We start from the raw sequence: 23,658 nt of genomic DNA, 5'->3' as shown, positions 1-23,658 counted from the left end.
AATGTGGAGAATTGCACTGCAATACAAGATGGATTCCTTACAAACACTGCTGTTCAGATAGAAAACTTTAAAATTATTCAATGTATTAAAATGGTTATTCAAATATCCTATACCTTGTACCCCGTACATTGTTCTGTTTTGGTTCTCCACAATTCAATTCTACTGCATCTATTCAAGTTTTATATTACATTTTCACACTTTTCCCCCAATGCTTACCTCCCTATTTTAAAACTAAAGTGACTTATTCTGGAATATAGTGGAACTTCAATCTCAAACTAATCTGCATTTTCAATATTTATCTTTTATTACTCCTATATAGAAGCACTCACTGTGTTTATTTTTCCAGCAGTGCACTTGTAAAATATTACAGAATCCTTTTGCTTTGCATGTGCTATTTATAAGAAGCTGCATCACTGCCATGTGAATGAACATCACTATGGAACTTCTAAAACTTGTGGTCATAGGAGACCTACACGAGCTTTTTATCAGTGTGCACTCTCATGTCCTAAGCATGATTAAGAAACCATAGCAAATCCATTGGTATTCATGGTCTGAATGCCCATAAGATGGTAAGATAAAGCCTTTCAGTTGAGCACATCTTTAGATTCCAAATGTTGCCCATTTCTAGCACTGAGAATTATTGTTCCATTGCATCATCTCTGATTCTAGCTATTTTTGGCAACTAATTAAAAGCATATGCATGAACCTTTTATGTATTTTGCCCTTATAATGAGACCTATTACTCTGGCTTATTCGATCCCTTTGAGTTCCAAAGTATCTTTCGAGTTACCATGGATACAAGTGATACGCTTTCTCCCACAACTGCTTTGTGTGCCTTATCAAACACCAGAAAACTGACACAGTAGGAATCTGAGCCATCTACACAGGATGAATATCAAACCTCTTGGAAGTATACCCCCCCCCCCACAAGGAATTGAGGTATACCATAAACAGCACTTGTAACGAAAGAAACAAGCAGGTTCTTTTCTATCACAAGGAAAGCAAAATGAAAAAGATGCAGACATCAAACAATTTAGTCTGATCAATTCTGAAACAGCAATAAAATGAAAACAGAAGTACACAGAATACTGCTGAGTTTGCTATCTTGAGTTGACAGAGTTTAAGTGTTTCTAGATCAACAGATCCACTGAAGATGTAAAACGTAGCAAATCTCAGCAAGCATTTCATAAAAGAGTTGCAGAAACATTGTATCCAACTCTGAGATTATGCATAAACTTGAGTAAATAAAACTCCCTTAAATAGAAATTGTTAGGCCTCTTTATACCAATTTATTATGGGCATTTTCAAATGTAAATTGCATTCCAACAAGCTGTGAATAATTTGTACTAATCAGCGAAGAAGAGGGCAGTTAGTAAACTGATTTTCCCATTTTATTTCCCTAGTCTGACCTGTTCTTGAAAACAAAAGATCCTCTCCACTCAGACAGCAAAATTAACAATGGATTCAAAACCAAAGTGCTGACACTAACATAATCTGAATGAATATATGAGAAATAAAAGGGAATATCCAGAAGGAAAAAATATTGTAATATGAAATCAATACAAACACATTCAGAACCATCACTCAGCTCTGACTCCGTTTATGGTAAGACAATGGCTACATGTAAGTGCCAAAAAGGCAGATGAGTATTTGAGAGCCATAGAAGAAGGGATAAGCACAATACTCCTCTTGTCCTTTTTTCTCAGTTATCTAAACTTCTCTAAGTATTAGAGCAAAATACTCCACAAAAACTTACCTGACTTGTTCATATCCATAAGCTCAGCCTTGCTTTAAAATCCACAGATTTCAAAGCATAGTATCTGAGCTAGAGACACTGAAGTATAAAAGACACAGACACTTACTCTTGTTTCTACTAGCATTATGAATTAACTGTATCATTCTGATACATTTGTTTTCCACAAACAGATATATACTTAAGACATATTGCACATTTTCATTTTTTTTTAAACAGTATCACTGTAGGTTAGCCTCGTGTTTGGCTGGACGTCATAAGATTCATTTCTTTTAACTTTTAAATTTGACTTTGAACTTTCTCAGGTCATGTTACTTCCATTTGGGGATGAAAAACATTTCCACAACGCTTTTACCGTGAACACAACCATAATTAAGCCTCACTTTTTTTTTCCCTGAAAAAATTATTTTAAAAATAATTTAGAGCTAGTGTACAATAAAAAGGAACTTAAAGTTGACTGCTACTTTGGCATTGATAATAAGTCATCTGTATTATCAAAATATTATTAAATCGTTAGTTTAATGTGGAACCTCTTCTAAAAACAAAACAAAAAAACTTCTGGAACAGCAGTGGTATTTGCACAATGGCTCTGTTCTCCTGCCATCGCACTCACCTCTACTCCTGCTTATCATTTTGTCTGTTTATAATACTCTCCTGGGTTATCTGCATTGTGCACAAAATCACAAGAGAGATCATCCATTCCTCCTCAGGTAAATATAGTGCAAACTGCTACTTTTCTTTTAAGAAATAATAAGACTGACACAGTTACCATCCTTCGTAAAAAAAGGTTAAGCTCTTCCTTCAGTGAACCTCAAAGATTTCAAGAAGTAGCCACTGCTGTTTCCTGCATCTTTGAGGCCATGAGATTGCCCTTAACACTAAGGACAACTAAAGTTTTTATTCGCAAAGATGTTGTTCTTTTAAAGCCTTTTTTTTTTCTTTTTTTTTTTTTTTCTTTTTTTGGTCAACAGGTAGGAAACAGCACCAGATAAAAGCAGATGATTCAGAGCAGTCTCTCTCATTGCCAGGGAAAGGAATTTTGCTCCGATAACAGCCATCATGAAACATGATGATGAGTTTCTCTGATGGAGAGCATTAGACACTAGTCCCTTAACAGCTGAGTTATTTCTCCATTTCTCAGAAAATGACCATCAACTCAAACTGTCTTTTCAAACTTTACCAGATCTACTCAAGAGTCACCTACCTATTGACTGAATTTTGCGTGGACCAACAACACGATTCTAAATGTGACAGGAACAGATCTCAGGGCAGAACAATCAACTTCATCTTCACGAAGAGCTTTTCAGCAACACATTTACTTGATAATTTTCATGTGTCTATTTCTATACTAAGAAGTAAGCAAATAAGCACTCTAAAGTTTGTGGAAAATACATCATTATTCTCTCTCATTATTCTCATTATGATCTAAAAATGGTTCCATTCTGGCATTACATGCAAAATTTAACATAATCACATATGAAGTATTTCAAGCGAAGTAATTTTGAAAATGTAGTTGTAAATTAATAAAAAAAATAGACTAGTTTTGTTTTGTATCCATCACTTTAAAATAAGTACAATGTATTTGTAGAATTTTTTTATTTCTACTCAGATTGCCACGGATGCCACATTTACAACACAAATACAACATAAACACTTCAAAGTATAATAGATGTTAATAAAATATAACTTAGATGGCACTGTATTTTTCATTTCAGAGTTGTCTTTTGTTCTCTTAAAACTCACAGGAACCTTGAAAAAAATCTGAAATATACTAGCTGTTTGAAAATTCATTAAAATAGTGTTTTTAGTGCTGAGGATTTCAAAATAAAGTTACAGAAGTCACTGCACGTACTACCAAACTACAGATTGCTGAAATACAGGGAAAACCAAGTAGATATAACAAAAACAGGAACTACAAAATACTGGAAGCCACACAAGTTTGAGCAAATTCAAGTAAAAGATTCCCTGAATATAAGAAGAAATGAGTCTAATTACTAGCATTAATCTTGAGCAATTTAAACAAGAACAGAGGCTGTTCCTCTTTTTTTGCCCAAAGATGTAAGGTTAGCCCTGACCTTTCGGTTACCATCATGTTTTCCAGTACAAACATCAGCTCTTTGCAGTAAACAACAGCAACCATGTCACCTGTTCAAGTCACATATATAAGCAATATTTGCCTGGGCTGAGCATTTTCAAAGGAAAGAAAACCACACCTGAAGTCATCTTCTGGAAGAGACAAACATTTTGTAATTTTATTCTCCGAGATTTGGATTTTCTAAAGACACATGCTCTTATCAGCTCTATTTTTAACCTGCCGCTCATATAGGATACTTAAAATTCTGAACATGTTTACATTATCCACCCAGCAGGCTAATGGAACTGCATACCAGACAGTCATGCATAATTCAAATCAATATCCTCAGGCTTGCAACTCTAAGTCAAAGCTGCCTTTAAATAAGCTGGGTGTGACTTTAACATGAATAAAATGTATCTAATTTTTAACCTTTATCTGACAAATTGATATATTTGCAGAGGGATGTCATAAATCCGCTTTAAAAATTGAAACAAATAGAAAATCAGGATAACACCTTTTAAGAAACATTTTTAAGGACAAAATTTAGAACTTTCAATAAGACAGCACGAAGGTTAAAAATAAAGAGGAGGGTAATTATTATATATATTTCTTTTTAAAAATGTACAAATGTATATGTGAAAACAAATGGTAGCAGAATACTAAATGGCACAGAAGGTGAACACAGCAGGATTTCCTATTTACAAATTTAAAGATCAAGCTTTAATTAAATTGGGCATAGGTGATTCCACACTGGAAATCCTATACCCAGCTAAGCACGTCTGCTAGCTTCTCTCTAAGGACCAGAATCAGAATTTCAGTAATAAAATAATTTTGCCTTCAAGTATTCCCATGTGCTTCCATGAGACCGTGATTCATACCATCACAGCGGATAACCTTCAAACACGCTGAAATGACCAGAAGCATGGCTGTTATACCGGCTAAGGATCTATTTCCAGGTTACTCCCAAATAAACCAGATGAAAAGTAACTGGAGGAAAAAAAGAAGAAATGAAGAGGACACAAAACGGACAGTACAGGATGGGACTTTCACACTGCGTGATATAAAATCCTCATCTTTTTCCCCAAGGAGAATAACCCAACAAGTCCTCAAAGTTAGGGTAATTCTACATCACAAAAATGTTGTAAATAGCACTTAGTTTAACAAGAGAGCTTATCTCAACACGGGGAAAAATAAAAAAGAGGGCAGATTTTTGCCACCACATGAATTTCATGTCATCTACTCAGATGCATTAAAGTCCCAGTAAATAACATATGCAATTAAAGTAGCTATGAAAAAAAGTCTATCAGGGAAGTAAGAATTAATAAAAACACCTTTAAATAAATTATATCCTAACAATAAAATACATATTACTAGACAAAAATGGTTCATCTTTTACACAGACAAAATAGTCATGGAATAATTCCAAGGGAATACTTATGATATAGTTAGAGCATACACCTATGAAATTAATACATATGTGCGTAAGGAAAATGATCTACTCTGAACAGACAACAAAACAAAGAGTTCAATTACAAAATCAACATGTTCTTCTTTTGATAAGACTGGCTTATTTAAAACAAACAAACAAATAAACAAAAAACAGTCCTAATGATAACTAGTCTTTAACTGAGGGGAAAAGAAACTGGTTCCCTCTATCACTAGATATTACCTTAATTCCAGGGAACAAAATGCCCATACCCAGAAGCTTAATAAAAGAAATGCCAAATTTTCAATGTGAGCTCTCAGATTAGCAAAAGTGCAAGGTTCATTGCAGAAGTGATCTTTCTTGCTGATATAGTAATACCTCTTGCGTCTATATGACCAATCATTTCACTAACGTGGAACACCTGTGTCAAATAAAATGCCACAAGGAATTATTTCAGCCACAACTATATATGTAATCTTTTCCCACTTAATGACTGATCTTAGTCCTTTCATGAATCCCAGATGCAAACAGATCAGCAACTTATTAAAATAGTAAGTTTAAAATAAAATAGAAACTTTCCTGTAATTATTAATGTATGATTTACATCACTTCAGAGACATCACATTGCTAAGGGAGACTTTCTTCAAAGCCTTCACATCACTGCAAAGGGTATTTCTTCAAAGACTTCAAAATGCTGGCAGGAGGAACCTATTTTGTGAGATTGCTTTTCTCACTTGCACACATCAGAAAAAAGTCCTTTTCCATTGGAGGGCAGTTGTTTTTTCGTTGTTGTTATTGTGTTTTTGTTTGGTTGGTTGGTTGGTTGTTTTTTACCCCCTTTTAGAGTTGATCTAGGTGGAAAAGAAATTTTCATGTTGAAAATTTTATCGTCATCACTGACTAATTTTTATTACTAGTTTTCTTCTCTCAGCAGTAGATGACATGCATGCTTTAATATCTTTTTCCAGCATCTCTACTGTTAATCACACAGTAAATCCATGATTTCAGAATTATTAAAATTAATTCTTTTGAGCCATCCTGTGTGTTTCATTTGGTTGACAAAATACTTAATGTGCACAACTTGGATGTCATCTATACGACTTTTCAACTTAAATTTCTCAGTGTAACTCTTTTCTCTTCCAAACTGTATGTAAATTCATCCCTGAATCTCCTTTGCACTTACCTCCCCCTATTTACCTCAACAGCTCTATAATATTCCCCAAGAAAATTACAAGAAAAATATTGAATTACACATGTATTTCCTATCTCTATTTATGGACTCCATCCATTCTATATCTCTTGACTCTATTTGTAAACAACATACTTATCTGCCATTCATGTGGTTAAAGAACCATAACCACAACATGATCATATTCTAATAAGTGAATAATATTTCTTTACTATCGGGAACTTTTCAAAACACAAAGAGTATTATTTTCTTGGGAAACAAAAAGTATATAAATTCCATAAAACTGAAGAAAAGCAAAGCAAAAGTTAATCTTTAAATAACTTTACTCTTCACAGTGCTCAGTTCACTATATCTTTTCAGAAACAGGCATCATAATTTCAAACACTTAACAGAATTGACTGTCTTCCACTATTATAGAAGAATAATAGAGGACTGTCATAATGCACCAGGAAGCTACTTCAAAACTCTTAAAAAAAAAACACAATATATGAGAAACGAAATAGAAAGCACGGCAAATGAAGTATTCCTGGACAATTCTCCGTAGATCCTTGAATTTCAAAAGTATCATGCACTACACAAAACTACCCCTAAAACATGGATATAGATTACTATAGCAAGCTCTATATAGCGCTTGTTACAGATATGGATTGAACTGCACACTCCCCAAGGCTTAAAAACCACATGAAATTCTCTCGTAAGGGCATTGAAGCCAATGAAGACTCACTTTGATTTACCAATGTATAGGAGGCAGACACACAATAATCAGAGACCAGAATTTTTGTATCAGCATTGCATCATTGCCCTTTCTTCTGTACTACATAACAATTTCAAATTACTCCTAAGATAAATATTTTCAAGAGTAGATATCCATGTAATAAAAACTGGAAGCACAAGTAAGCTAGATCAAATAAAGAAATGATATAATAATAAAAAAACAGAACACCTTTTTCTCTCCGAAAAATCTGTAAGAAGTGCATCAAGAATCATAAAAACTAATAGTATACAAGTATACTATCAGCTAAGGTACGTGAGTATGAGTAGTAGAATACCTCATAGCTGTAACGTGACTCAGTCCCCAAAACTCTGAAACATTTGGAAATTACTGCTCTGAAGGTTACCCATGACTTTTTAAGTGTAGTTACATAAGACCCTTTCAAAAGTATCATGATGAATGTACTGTTTGAAGCACTGTGTCTACACAAAGCCACAGAGCAAAAAGAATATTTTCTTCCAACAGATATTACACCAAAGCAATTTCACAGATAATCTGATAAAGACACAGAGAAAAATGTGTGTTCATCCTCTTCCTAAATATTCTTTCCATTATATTTATTCCCTTAAAGCACATGGAGGAAAAAAAAAAAGAGAAGTGACCATTTAAGTTAACATCACAACATGACAAATTATTCAACTGAGTTTCACTCTTCTAGTCTCAATACTAGTTCAAAGTTCTTACTCCACCAAAAACATCTTCTTGGCCTGTAATTCTTTGCGTCTGAAACATACAGATAGGCCAATTTTGAGAGAACTTTATGGCTATATTTTACTTAACATGATACAACTATACTGTGGCACTTCACAATTTTCCAACAGTAAGTCTTCATTCAGACTTGGCTTGAAAATAGATCTGCTTGTATGTAAGGAACAATGACAGAAACTAAACTGGAAACCATGTGATTATCAGGGGATTCACTGAGGGATCCATTCTCCCTCTCTCAGCCTGTACAGTGGCTTTCACCTTTGCTTGACAAGTCTGAGGAAGGGCTTTAACAAAATGGGGAGATTCATCTGTATACCAATTTTGAGGTGCTTATGAAAGAGCTTTTGGTTATGTTGGGAAGATACTGACATAAAATCGCTCTATACACTCAAGTTGTGCAGTGAAGACACTTTTCCCCATAAATGAAAACTAACAAGAGAGAAAGAAAATGCAAAAAGCTGCAAAAAGAATCAGATCCAAGACATTCCAGAAGAACAGTCGCCTTCACGTGCAAAGATTGACACTGAGGAGCAAGGCAAACATATGTCCAACAGACATATCAACATAAAGTGCCGAAAGCCTAGAGAAGAATAAAAGTGGAGAAGAAAAACTACAAAAATAACATCATATTCTACCTTCACAATATGGAAAAGATGGACAAAATCCAGTAGCATATGCCTGCTAGTGCAGCAGATTCTCATTTAAGAGAACTTATGTTTTCTCACTGCAGTCTTTTAGTGCTTCCATATGTTTCCAAAAAACCTTGTGAAATGTAAGGCACTTGGGCCAATCTCAGAAATAGAGCCTCTGAACAAACATGTCTTCAGCCGCAGGGCTTTACCAATTGAGATGTTAGAAAGACTTTAAAACAGGTTGGAGATGGAACCTGTGGCCGTACCAAGCTAATAATCATAAATAAAGCATATTTGAGTATGCTAAGTAAGTTTTCTACTTTTTCCAGTATGATGCCACTTACTCCAGAATTGGGATCAGTTTCCTTGATTTGCTTGAGAACATCTGGAATTTTGCACAGCTGTTAAAAAGCAAGACATGCTTTAAGAACAGCATAAACTAACTATAAAAAAAAAAAACAGAATCTTTTCTCCCCCTCTTCTCCCTTTCATTTCTGATAAGGGATTCAGAGAATCCTGATTGCAAAAGCAAAGAAGAACCTACAGCTTTTGACATTTGCCTGCAAAACACTGATTTCAATACATTTACCCTAACACTTAAGCTTAAGAACCTCCACTTTCCAGAATTTAGACTGCTTCATTAAAGAAGATATATTGTATTTGCCTATGAAGCTTTCAGAGACAAAGACACAACAACCTGCCTGTATGAGGTTGAGTTTTTAAAGTTCATGAAGTAGCCACTGCTTTGGAGATGAAGAGGCTAAATTAATATCATACTGTAAATGTTTTGGAAATTGAAATTATTAAGAAAGCGGGGCCCATTTAAGATCACAACCAATACAGATACTAAAAAATACTTCAATTACCAAAATGCAAAAGAATAATGTCAACTTTAAATGTAAAGTCTGTAACCAAATGCACTTATTTAGATCACCACACTTCACAATAGTCTCCTGGTTAGCAGAAATATCTTACTGTGTTATTTAGGCTTTTTTTTCCTTCCTATTTTTGTTCTTTCTGAAACTAATGTGTAATACCACAGCCTACACTAATCCTATACTACCTACTCAACATGATAATAACAGCATTTGAAAGGGTAGGGAATAAAAAATAGGATGCATGTTGCCAAAAATGAAAGGGAAGTCATATCAGGATATGTATCAGGAAAAAGGAGAAAAGGTCACTTCAAGTAAGTATCCATACTTTATTGGATAATAAGGGAAAGAACACAAAGAATATTTGAGAGAAATAAGGTTTCAGACTGAGCTGACCCTAGGAATCTGGGCCTAAGCACAAAGACTGGATTTAGTCTACATATAATACATATAGTCTACATACCAAGAAATATTGTAATTATACAGGTTTCTCTCTTTTCCATGGTTAATAGTTTTGAGTCATTTGTACAATAGTCAAGCATCTTCTGAACCATTTACATTGCCATTCTGTACTATTTTACTTCTATTTCTCATCAACTTGCTTTTCTAATGAAATAGATTTTCTTTTAGAGATACTCTAGAATCAAGTCTGTCCGCGAGGAGCTCACTGGGAGAAAAAAAAAAAAAGTATTTTCAAAAGCTTGGAGCCTGCAGAAATGCTTGCATCTAAGCACTTTTTTTTCCATTTAAAATATATATTAAAACTCATCAGAATCTAAATGCACCCAATGCACTATATAAATATATAAAGTAGACCAGAATCTGTCCATGAGCTGGTATCTGTGAATCAAAATTTTAAAAACTAAATTTCATAGAACAAACAAACGAGTAACTAGAACCTTCCATCATCAAAATATACCCAAAAAATCCATAAAATATCTTGTTTTCCTCATTTAATGATTAAAAACATTATACAAAATTCTATGTCAGTTCTACATAAATATATTGAAAAGGAAGATTAATATGGCCATCTAGAGGAGAAAAGAATGTTGTGAAAACATGCCACACATTTTCAGACTTCAGAATAAGACATTTTTAGAGACAGGCCGACAGAAAATATACGTAATTCAGTAATTGATAATAAGTGGTTTTTAAAATAATATGATCAGACATTTTGGTGATTGTGGTAAAGCAAACAATATATCGCACATGTTTTTAGCAGTGCAAAGTTTACAAGATGTATTAATACAGACAAGACTATATTTTTGTCTCTTGCGGAATTTTTGTGCAATGTTAAGTGCAGACATGTCTAAACAAACAAATTTTAAAAGTGAAGATTAAAGTGTAGTGCAGAGTAAATACTTATTAGGAAAACCATTTATTGACTCCTTTGAAAACACACAGCACTCTGTCACAAGATACATGTGATAGAGATTAACTGCTCTAAGACAAAGTAACACAGGTTTTTCTGAAAATGAAACATCCCATTTTCATCACTCATTACTCTACCTCTGATGGAATTTTTAATGATATCATCAGAGGCTGATTTACCAGAAATGAGCACGAGGAAAACAGATGAGACAAAAATGAGTTCTCTCTTCTCATCACTGCACTGCAATACTATCAATCCCTGGTCAACGTATGGATTGACTGGTGCCTTAGGCTGGAAGTGCTGCTGAAATGTTTACTTCTCAGAAGTAGAAATGATAACATACATATGAGGAAACAGAAGAATACAGACACCAAATATATTGACAATTGTTTCTCATGTTTAATAATGTACATAGGAAAACATTGCTTGCTCCCCTTCCATTACAAAGAATCAAGACACAGTTCTATCTTTTGTCTTTAAACTTCTTATAAAAATAAGTCAATATCATATAAACCAATTATTTTACAACAAGTTTCAGGGTTCCCAAGGCATTAGGTCTCATATATGTATGCCACAACCTTAAGGAACAGTAAAGCTTTGAAATTTTAAAAATTAAACTGAAACATCAAGAATGTTGATCCTATCCCACTTGCAACAGATGATTTTCAACCTCACCTGTTCAGTAAATCATCGCTCTGAAAACATATGAACTGTTTGGTAGTGTTGGCCAGTCTCTCTCTCTCTCAACTTTTGACTGCAGACTTTCATATGAGGTTTCCACCTTCTCTTTTTATCAAAGTTCTTGGTTGAGCATCTTTCCCTTTGTAACGAGCATAATGTAATGAGGCATACTCTGGGCTCTTCTCTGGTCAAACACATTTTTACATTGTGAAAAGATTCTTGTTCAATATGAAGAGCAACAAAAAATTACTAACACTAATTACTCTAGTGTGCCACCTTCAGGACACAAAAATGTGTAAAATACTAGGCTAATTTGTTGCCACATCCAATTCCGTAAAAAATATTTTTAATACAATTGAACATACTTGTTTGAGATCAATTGATTAAAAAAAATAGTTAAAATCAGTCTAAGTCTATTGCAAGCATTTGAAAGCTACTTTGCATGACTTTTTGCAAGCATGGAATGATTGCAGGTTATCAAATAAACAACCATGCTGATTCTCCACTTGTAAAATGCTGGAAGAGAATGCTCTCACAAGCAGCAGCAAAAGCAGAACACTGACAGCACTAAAGCTTTTTGCAAGTAGAAGTATGTGGTTAAAAACGTACAGTTTTCTAAGTTAGAATGTTTTGATAGCTTTTGCTTTTTTTCCCCTCCCAAACTCTTGAGTGTTCTTTCATTATAATAAATTCAATTTACATACTAATTTTAGAGCATGTGTGTGTGTGCATATATAAAAATGAGTTTTACATCCAGCCAGCTTCCTGAATGGAAGAAGTGTTGAGAAAGGATAGCAGCTGGTGACAGCTATCTTTAGCAAGAGAATTAAGGGAAAAAAAAAAAAAGGAGGGAGGGAGGGAGGGACACAAGCATTACTTTCCTGCTGCAATGCTTGGACTTGCCAACAGGGTTCTTTTGTCTTTCATTCTAACCATGATAAAGATTTCAATACTGGAGTTCTCAATCCTCAGAAGAAGATTAAAGTCAGCTAGTATGAATTTTGACTATGTGATAGGATGACAAAAGACAATTATTAAATAAACAAAAGGTAGATACAAGCTAAAATAATGACATTGAAGCTTAACACTTACAAGGCCAAAGTGAAATGCTCAGATGAACTGAGAACTCTTCACTGAAAAGATGAACTAAGATCAAAAATCTGAACAACTGTGAAATAGAAAAAGGAATGTCATGTGTTCCTTCCAATATGAATTATTCCATGACTATTTCAAAAAGTGGCCTCAACAGTTTGAAAAGAGACAAATACATTATTCTGGGTATCTAGAAGTAGTGTTCTTATAGAATTTTAGAAATACAATTCAGTTTTCCATTTCCTGTTAATATACATCAACATTCCATCTGAACAGTGTCATCAGTCATAGTATCTTATCTTATTCCCCCCCAACAATGCCGTTGATAAAGTTCAGTGTGTATATGCATATATACATACATAGATATGTATAAATATATAAACACACACCCCACAGGATACTTTGGTTATGTTTACTATCCCCTCCTTGTTGTTGTCCACGTGACCTTATTACCACCTGACCTCTTTTGTGTCTCCTTCCCTGTTTGCTAGAACTCATCTCCCAGCCTTCCTTCAGTTTAACAGCAAAGGACAGAACTGAACATTCTCATGATCAGAAAATACTCCTCTTACTCTGCAACTTACTTTCACGTCCTTTGTGTCTTACCATAGGACGCATGCACTAATTTCAAATTGTAGTGACAACCAGACTTTCATATAATTGAATTACGTCACATAACAGAAAGACTAAAGTTTTCTAGCTCTTCTGGACCATATACAACATTTAAGTATAGACATATTTTAATTACAGGTGTCCAATGCTTATTATAAAAATCCAGTATCAAAAAAACCCTGCACTTCAATATATTAAAATGCATCCAACAAATATCTTACTGTAATACAGCATCTATATTAGAACCTGACTTTTACATAACTTCAATTGAGCTCATTTTTCATGTTAGAAAAATGACTACAGATACAGTTCTCACATGCAGTTATTTTCAAGCACAAAAAGCATATTGATGAAATATTGATTGCAGAATTCTCAGCCTCTACATCAGGCAGCTGCTGTCACCCTTTGTCAAAAATCAAGAGATATATACCACAAAAGGAAATCATCCCATTGTTTACATCCAACTTTTACCTCCATGGAAAGTTCAGATTAATCTAATAATTTCTTTTTCTGATTTCAAAAGAGAAAGTGCAGAACATTCTAGTAATGCAAACTGCAACAACCATAAGCACTGAGAACCAATAACTGATTCCATTTACTTTGCTGTTATGACAGGTTATCAATAAAGGCATAACGGGTTTTATTTGCATTTCCAATACCACTGAATTCATCAAACGTTGCCACATTTCCCTCCTAAATCAAAACAGTTTAAGGTAAATTCCGCAAAGAATGAAATGAGTAATGATAAAACTGTATGGAATTTAATATAACAAGATATTTTATCATTTGCAGCATTTCTGGAAGAACACACAAAAAATTCCGTGCCATTTTTTTTGGAGCATGCACACATATCTGGATATTTCTTGCTGACATTGATTATTTGCAAGTCAAGCTATTCCTGTCTACAACTTACTTATCCACAACATAACTCTGAAATTTGGAATAAAAGGAATGCTTTTAAATCAATCTTACCTTCATCTATTGAGGCTTCACTACTGTATCCATCATATTCTGCAGACAGGGGACTATATTTTTGTCTGGTTTCCCATACATAGTTTTTTTGCTGTCTGCCATCCACCACTGGCAGCCTGGAACTCTGGGTTCTAGACAAGGCCTCATGATATTTACCCAGTGCTTCATCTTCACTCTCAGATGATGAACCATGCTGATCTTTACTCATATAAGAGTTGTCTGTTTGAATAAAATAAAGCAAATCGACTACAGCTCAAAATAGAATACAAGAAAATAACCATAAGAGGTTATCATTGAAGATATTTAAGTTACTTCAACTAAGATTTCTGTAATATTTTTAAATACCATCTTTCTGTTATTGTGATTTTGTTATTTGAGAGCTAATTTTATTTTGGACAAAAACTGAAAGATGGTTAAGCCCCCAAAACATTCTAAAACTTATTCAATAGAGAATTGATCCATCTTTGTAAGCAGCACACACTGAAGTTCTTGAAACACTTCATTAAGGAAGAAAATGCTCGAAGTATTTTATGTGAAGTAAAGTCAAAGCTGCTTCACTGATTATCACACTTGGATACCTAACATGTCACAAAAAGGCAACTCCTGATGCTCCACTTCCAACTGATTTTTGCTGCAAGCATGCAAAATAAAGAAATTAACCTGATTTATAAGAACAAGCCTACGACAAAATCATTTTAGGATATTTGTGTTAGTAGTGCTTAAACTCACAACAACAAATGGAAAAACGTCAGTAATGGATGTTTACATGCAGAATTTTGTTTAACTTAGAATAAACAGCCCCTTGTTCAATAACTCAAATTAATACAGATTCTCATTACAGACACCTGGCAACAGCCAAAGGTGCACAGAACAACCTAACTAGTTAACTCTCTTATTCCAGTTCCTCTGCAATGCCCACTCCTGTGGCCAACTTGATCCAACTAATCTCTCAAGTATGACTTCCCCCACAAGTCAAAGAATCAGCTGCATTTTTACTTCTGTAAAAGGAAAGTTTCCCCCCTCCCTTTTCCAAACATGGTTTCCATCCATATTTAATATGCTATGCAGATGTTTTGTAGATCTCATATTCTAACAGGCATTAAATGAGTTCACATAAACTTAATAAAGGTCAGCATTACCACTACTCTATGTGAGAAAGCCTACAGTATATAATTTGCCTACTGAAAGCAGAACTCCAAGATGCCCATAACACTGTTGTTACACTCTTTATTCTGCTAGTGAACATTGTCTTAACACGTGACCCAGACTAGCTGAGCCTCTTCTCCTCCCTTTCATGCCCTCATCCTAGTCTCTGGCCTAGCCCTAGCTCTGCATTTGGGCCCCTCAGTACAAGGAGGACATCGAGGTCCTGGAGCGTGTCCAGAGAGGGGCTACGAAGCTGGTGAAGGGCCTGGAGCACAAGTCCTGTGAGGAGGAGCTGAGGGAACTGGGGTTGTTTAGTCTGGAGAAGAGGAGGCTCAGGGGAGACCTCATTGCTCCCTACAACTACCTGAAAGGAACCTGTGGGGAGCTGGGGGTCGGCCTGTTCTCGCCAATAACTAGTGATAGGACTGGAGGGAATGGCCTCAAGTTGCACCAGGAGAGGTTCAGGTTGGAAATGAGGAGACATTTCTTCTCAGAAAGAGCAGTCGGGCATTGGAACGGGTTGCCCAGGGAGGTGGTGGAGTCACCGTCCCTGGGAGTGTTTAAGGAAAGGCTGGACATGGTGCTTAGGGACACAGTTTAGTGGGTGATAGTGGTGGTAGGAGAATGGTAGGGCCAGATGATCTTGGAGGGCTTTTCTAACGTTAATGATTCTGTGATTCCATGATTTCAGCTCCTATTAGTTTTCATTTCACACCCAGCCAGTCTCACTCCTCTGCTTGGGCATTCTGACTAAAGAAGGAATTCAGCTTACTCAGAAATCAGCCATAGGAAATTTGAGTAATTCAACCCATACTAACCATCTAAGTCTCTTTTACAGTCAAGTTTTTGTCTCTTCCTACTACAAAGGTCCTTTCTTCCCACTTTTAGGTAAGCTTCTAGGAGTATCTGACATTGGAGAAGAGCTTTCCTACATTTAAAGTACATACTCCAATATACAGAAGTGCTAAAGCGTTTTTCCCCATACTGGAAACAGCTAAAATTTTTAAACTTAAAAAAACCAAAAACCTCAGACAGAAAGCATGTCAAATTTCATCCCAATTATTTCAAATTTGGCACCCTGTTAAAAGCAGCTGAAAGTAAGGTCTTTTAATGGAAAATGTCAGGAAACCTTATCTGCAGATGGTGCTACCATTTCCACACGCGATGCATACATAATCTTAATTTAGTATTTGTAGGAAAACTGTTGCCTTAATAGACTGCTAATGAGCAACTAGATCTTCCAGCTCTAGGCTATCAATTTTAATTCACATCCAACAGACATAGTGCTTCCCATTGTATGGATGGCTCTAAAGCAAATTCAATTCCACTGTTCACCTGTTAAGAATGTTACACTAAGCAGGATATATTCTGGTTAGCAGATTCACTACCAGAGGCTGCTCAGAAGAAGCAGTCTCCTTCACTGCTACACATAGTAAAATTTTGCATCTTACATGGCCCTCAGCAGGTTGAAAATTGTCACCTGGGAAACTTCCATAAATAAAACAGGGCAAGCCAGGATTCAAAAGACAATGCTAGATACGTCATTTACAAGGAATGTATTTGCAAATATGAAATTAGGTTAATTAATCAGTCTGCATAAATTATCAAAAACAGAACAGCATAAATCATGGAAGCAGCATGTTTGAAACAAGTGCTGAAAGTTATGCCTCTAAGAATACACTGAAGTTTGTAAGCAGCCAGAAGTTCTCAGTGATAGCACATATTTTTTGTCCAGTTCGTAGCATAAAAGAACAAGAAAGAAAGGATGTACACTACTAATACAAGTCATGAAACGACCTCTTCAGAGGACCTGTTTACAGTTAAAACACAAGCTGTCCATGGAAAGATTTTTTAAATGAACAATATAAATCTGTTTCAGTTTCTTTGAAAAAACAACAACAACAACAAACACCTTCCTCCAATATTTAAAAAAAATATATCCCTAAGGATTTTATGCCTTTCCTTGCCACTTCTCTTTTAATGTTTATATCTTAGTCGGAAGCCTACCTAAAGAGAATTCATTTTCTTCTTAAAGACTTCTGTTTATTTGGCTAATACTGTTCATATAGCATTATTAACCTATTGAAACCTATTTATTTACTTATTATAGCAGAGAAAATGCAACTTTTGATAGAGAATATACTTTACAAATATTGTATCACATGAGGAAATAACAGATAAGATCACATTTTATGATACAAACATAGTAATCACCTACTAAATCAAATTTTAAAAAACTTAACTGAAATTTTCAGATAAGGAAACACACCATGAAAAAAAAAAAAAAACTAAACTAAACCTAATTTCCTTTATCAGATTATTCATTTCTCTACAGAAGCAGCATCTCCAGAAAAGCCTGTTGCTTTTTAAAAATTCACTACACAGCCTGCAACACAACTTTGTAAAAACGCCAGATTTCACTTCTTGTTCACAAACTTTTATTGCAATACCTTTGTCATATTGTTTAAAACTGGATGTTGAAGACAGCACGCACAGCACCCATATCAACAACACAAAGATTTCCTCTGTAAGACTACAACTTTCTTTAAGACAAGCCTTGTTCTTTCTATACTTAAAAGACAGTTCTTTCTATACTTAAAAGCATTAATTGCCACTTGTCATTCATTCTGTCTTGAAATTACCTTACATATCCTGGAAATACATTCTGAAGATCCGCTATAATGCCAATGTAACAGAAGTTCATTTTTCCCCTCTGTCATCTTTTCACATTTTATGCAATGGTTTTAAAATATGCAAAATCAAAAAAATACTTAAGCAGAACAAGTCTTAATTTCCAGTATTAATTAATTTCTAGTCTTCAACAGAAGCCACAAAAGACACTTGAGAAAAGGTAAGGAAAACTGTATATAGAAAAAGAAAAGTTTGAACATAGGAAAGACATTTATTAATCAGTTCCTTTAACTAATACTTTAAAAGTAATTAACTTCCAAGAAATATCAACATAATTATAAAACAAAGCCCTGACAAAACAGACCTACTTTCATTGACAGGAAACACTATTATTAAAGTGAAACGTGTAAATTATATGAAAGAAGTAGGAAGTATCATAAGTTTCAGGAAAGGTTGCAGAATGCAGTTTGCTGACAGACTTCTCACCTTTTCCTGCTGTCTTCTTATTACATAGCTCTCCTGATTTATTTTCTGATTTCTCTGAGTATTTCTTTTTACCTATTTTTACAATTGTAGCTGATGCATCACCTTCACTCTTTGTTATAGATTTTCCTTTTCTGTCAAAAAAGGTTTCAGATTTCTTTTCTTTGATTTCATTAATGCAATTGGGATGTTCATTGTGCATCTTCCTCAAGCTGGAGTCTGATAATTTTTGCTTCTGTACATCAACACATTTTGTTTCTAAATCTTGCAGAACAGTCATACTGTGCACTTCTTCAGAATCATTACATTCAATTCCAGGAGATTGTTGTTTGTTTTTTTTATTCAATCGATTCTTAGAATTATGTGATACTGCATATAGGCAACTACCTTGTTTCTCAGTAGATTCCTCCATTGTAAGTTTATTACTTTTCAGGCTACCATCCTTCAGTAACTTATCATTTGCAAAATACTCATTTTCTCCTACTGCTTCCCTTTTGAAAGATCTTCCTACATTCTTCAAATCCCAAGGTACTTCCGTATCATCTAAATGACCATTACTATCTCTGCCTTTCAACTGGCACTGGTTTTTGCCCATGACATGGTCAGATACTCCATCTTCATTTGTACCTTTTTTTACAAGATCTAATGAATTGGAATAATGAGTCTCAGCAATACCATTCTTTGCTTTCATATAAATTTCCTTAGGCTGAGTTAACGATGGTGTATTTTCCTCTTTACCACCTTGCACGGGTTTATCATTCTGTATTTTGGAGCTTCCGTCTTCTGCACGAAGGCCATTTATCATGCTTGTTACTTGTTCAGTTACTGTATCAGCTACGCTGTAGCTGACTTCTCCAACAACACTAGTCAGATCATCTACAGCATTGCTGAGAGTGTCCACCAGAGAAGACACAGATGGAAGACTCAGATTTTGGTGGAAGTTTCTGAAAAATGCCATTTGTCCGATCTATTCAGCAGCAAAACAAAATTTTATACGGAAAGATCTTCCATTTCACAAACAGGTCAACATCATTTCTTCAAGTTCTATTTCATAGCTATTTGCTTTTGCTACCTCAAACTCGATACATTTACCAGGGGAGGCTGCAGCTTTGCTCTTTCCATTCAACATTCATTGAAAATAATAAGTTAAGTATCAAAAATAAATATCTTGAAATGAAGCCACAATCAACCAGCAAAATGACAGTCTTCTATCAACTGCAGCATCAACTAGCCATAATAAAATTCATTATTTTCAAAAATAAGATAACTGTGTGAGGAACGAATATGTATTTTTATTCTAACCTGCAAAGAAGAAGTTGTAAGACATTTAAATTATGACCTTTCATGAATGTCACTACAATAAGTTTTTAACATACTAACTGCACAAACACACACATAATGGAGAATTCCTGAGCCCCAAATACGTGTTGTATTTTACATAACGTAACATATTTCAAAACACGAAGACTTCTTCTGTAGCAAAAAGAATGTTACGAAGGAAGACTTGATTTCCAGAAGCAATAATTTTTTCTGTCTCCAAAAAAAATGAAAATTTAGCCACACTTTTTAAAAAGGCAGAAGGAAAGAAAGTCTCAAATTGCCTATTCTGTCCTCTGGTGTTTGTCTCTTCTCTCAAGGCAGCTAACAAAGTGCATTCAATACCTGCACCTCAGAAGTACTGAAAGTTTTGTTTTGTTTTAACTAAGCCTCAATATCTTTTAGGAGGTCTGCTTTTTTGTTTATAAATACCATCCTTAAAGACATTATTAAAAAACTGTAGAGATAACTTGTTAGCCAATTACAAAGATCTACTTAGCTTCTGATGTTTTACTTCTTTAAGATTATTTTCCAAGTGAGTAAATACAATACCTGATCCAAAATGTCAGTGAAAGGTTTTAAAAGGCTGAGTGAAAACTCAAAAATTCCACTCACAAATTTACTTGAGAAGATTTAATTGTACATAATTATAGGGTGATTAAAGTACGTTCAGGAGTATTCACACAGTGTAAGAGAAATATCTACATAAGTAAGTGTCAACTCTTTAGTTGCACAGTGCTTGAATTTTTGCAGCTTGTGAATACAAAAGTTTCTTCCTTTCCACATAATGTAGAATCACAGTAAAGAGTCAACGCTGTATGTTTTCATCACTTGAGTAAAATGATTATCTGAGTATTTCTACACCTCCTTGTAAAAATACAGATTCTTGTAACTTGAAGTTTAACGTTATATTTCAGATACTTACAAAGTTTATCTCGTGAATTTGTTCTTGTAGTGTATCCAGAATCAAGATCTGGGAAGCCACCAACATTTTCAAAACACATCTTCTTATTAATATATAGGAAGAGTAGCAGCATGAGGATAATGAATACCCCGACAGCAGACAGGAATCCAATTGCTTCAGGAGATACTAAAAGAAACACAGAAAGACACATACAAAAAAACAGTCTTGTAAAAATAAAACTTGTAAAAGTTTTATTACCTATCAGGATTGGTCATTAATAAACACTACTAACGTTTCAAGTATAAGTAAGATATAATATACATCGGCTTCTTCATTAGAGTTAATGTCTAACAGTGTTGAATTTCATCAGTTTTTTCTCCTCCGATCATCTTTTCAAAGAACAGAAAGTATCTGGTTCTAGTAAGGGATGACTGACATTGTAAGTGAGAGGTTCTGCTGTAATACTGGACCCCATAATGAGACAGGACCTCTGCAGAAAATGGGGGGATTATCAGCATGCACTAAGGCTGATGACTTTTGATGGAACGCCTCAGAGCATCTCCCCTTTCCAGAAGGGGCAGGAGGTTTGGCTACCTGGACTCAGGGCCAACTCAGAGACAGCACTGCTGGGGAGGGACTGGGCCTTCGCTGGTGAGGACATTGCCTCTGCCAGCCTTGCTAATGCTCAGCTTCTGGCTCCTCCTTCCTTAGGGACCAGCTGGCCCTTGCCACTCCTTAACAAACAGGATTCTGTGTGAGCAACAAAACTGAAAGAAAAAGCACATGACTGTATGTTCCTTACCCTGGTATTTGTACTGCTTGCATATAAAACAAGAAAGCTATGTGAGATAAAGCATACTTAACTGAAACCTGGTAGAGGAACCAAGGCTGAAGTAGACTGATTTGTCTCAGTGTATAAAATAAAGTACATGTAATCACCACAAAGCAGATAACTGAAAGGGATTTTTGGGCATCTTTTGTGGGAACAGAATCTTGCAAGTCCATCAGAACCTAAGTATTCACAGCCGTAATACCATATAAGGCCAAGATTATTTAGGAAATTGTTTTAGAAATACAGAACCTGGGAATAGATATATGAAATGGGACCAATGAGGAAAAAGTAATTAGGGGCAGCTTTATTATTTGAGATGTGTGTTCTTCTATTTACAGATGATTTATAAAGATTTATTGGATTCATTAATACCATTTGCGAAACCCTTGGCATTTTACATTAGGAGTGTAATATTGTGTGGCAACATCTCCCACTACATAAAACAGAGCAGGATAAAAGAAAAGTTGCCAGCAGACTCTGGGTTTGTGGAGATGCAATACAGAAAGACAAGAAGCAACAGCCAGAAGTAGCAGCAAGGAAAATTCCAGTTGGATATGGGGGCAACGAGGGGTGGAATTCAGAATAAGAGGGGTTAAGCACTCAAATATACTGCCTAGATTGTCCCCCTGCAGCCCATGGGTCCCACACGGAGCAGATCTCCACGCTGCAGCCCGTGGAGGAGCCCCCGGTGGAGCAGGTGGATGTGGCCTGGAGGAGGCTGCGGCCCATGGAGAGCCCCCGCAGGAGCAGGCCCCGGGCCGGAGCTGCAGCCCGTGGAGAGGAGCCCACGCAGGAGCAGGGGGTCTGGGGGGGGGGGGGGCTGCTGCCCGTGGGGGACCCGTGCTGGAGCAGTTTGCTCCTGGGGGATGGACCCCGTGGTATGGAGCCATGTGGGAGCAGTTCTTGAAGAGCTGCTGCCTGTGGGCAGCCTACAGAGGCTCAGTTCAGGAAGGACGGCATCCCATGGGAGGGACCCCACGGGGAGTAGGGGCAGGGAGTGACCATGAAGGAGTGGCAGAGAAAAAGCGTTAGAGACTGACCACAACTACCATCCCCCTGCGCTGCTTAGTGGGAGGAGGTAGAAGAGGGTGGATGGGGGAAAATGTGTTTTTAGTTTGCTTTTAGTTTATCACTGCATTAGTCTGTTAGTAATAGGCAATAAATTACATTCATATATTTTGTGTCTGTTTTGCTCAGAATAATTGGTGAGTGATCTCCCAGTCCTCATCTCAAACCTTGAGTCCTTTTCATCATATTTTCTCCCCCTTTTCTTTTGAGGACTGGGAGTGAGAGAGCAGTTGTGGTGCAGTTTAGCTGCCCGGCAGGGTAAAATCAAGGTGCTCTTTCCTAAAAAAAGCTATACAGCAAAGAAATGCACCTTTCTAAAAGGAACTGCTCTGATTTGCACTTCCATCCTGAGCTGGACATCCAGACCTATCTGAAACAGTGCAAATAATTTTCACTCCACTTTTACCTCTGACCAAGAGATCATGTAATATTGCGCTTAAAACCCTCACCTCTCCCCCTACAACCTTCAGAAGAAAATGAACTCCTGACAAAATTACTGAAGAAATACCAAAATGTCAACCAAAGAAGACTCAAAGAAATGAAATAGAAACCACCATTAGATTAGAAGCTTGTATTTAGATAAGCTTCAGTTATTTTTTTTTTTCATGTTTTATTAGATTATATCAGAAAAGTTGGGAAAAGCATGAGCAATTTTTAATTAACTCAGTTAAGCTAGAAACTGTCTTATGAAGAACCAAAGGCAAAGCTAGAAATGATTGAAAGCCTTCAAGATCTCACCTTCACCTTCCAAACCACTGAAGTCCAAGACAAAACAAGAAATATATAAACGCAGTACAACTACTGAATAGAAACAGAATTTAAAAAAAAAAAAAAAATAGTCCAATGGGGTAGAGCAGGTGAGCCTAATTTTCAATTTCAGACAATGTACAGAGACCCATATAGTTAGAGCTCCCCATCAGTCCTTCAGGATGAGACAACCTGCTGTCACGTAGAGCAACAAGGTGAGAAAAGTGGGATTTCTGTCCATAGACAAAAGAAGGTTATAACATTATTATTATATATTTTGTTAATTGTTTTCATTAACATGAACGAATAGAAAGAAAAACGCCTTGGCTTATGCAAGTTCTTGGTTGCACATGCTACTCCGATTACCTGATA

At 35.7% G+C, this 23,658-nt stretch overlaps 1 protein-coding gene across 5 annotated transcripts in view; it reads right to left on the bottom strand.

Moving 5' to 3' along the window:
• The window catches only part of SYT14 (synaptotagmin 14), an 88,437-nt gene that overhangs the window by 41,786 nt on the left and 22,993 nt on the right, over positions 1-23,658 (bottom strand). For 2 of the 5 annotated variants that reach the window (XM_040554058.1, XM_040554060.1), the window contains exons 3-4: positions 20,661-20,825; positions 14,159-14,377 (exon numbers count right to left, since the gene is read on the bottom strand). In XM_040554058.1, the coding sequence (XP_040409992.1) occupies positions 14,159-14,377; positions 20,661-20,825 (384 nt within the window). Of the gene's footprint in view, positions 1-14,158; positions 14,378-18,421; positions 19,721-20,660; positions 20,826-23,658 lie in introns of those variants that run through there. The other 3 variants (XM_040554061.1, XM_040554062.1, XM_040554057.1) reach the window with 2 other exon arrangements.

This window comes from Cygnus olor, chromosome 3, assembly GCF_009769625.2.
Source record: "Cygnus olor isolate bCygOlo1 chromosome 3, bCygOlo1.pri.v2, whole genome shotgun sequence".
Classification (NCBI taxonomy): domain Eukaryota; kingdom Metazoa; phylum Chordata; class Aves; order Anseriformes; family Anatidae; genus Cygnus; species Cygnus olor.
The sequence above is the reverse complement of the archived record's forward strand: the minus strand, read 5'-3'. Positions and strand labels throughout refer to the sequence as shown.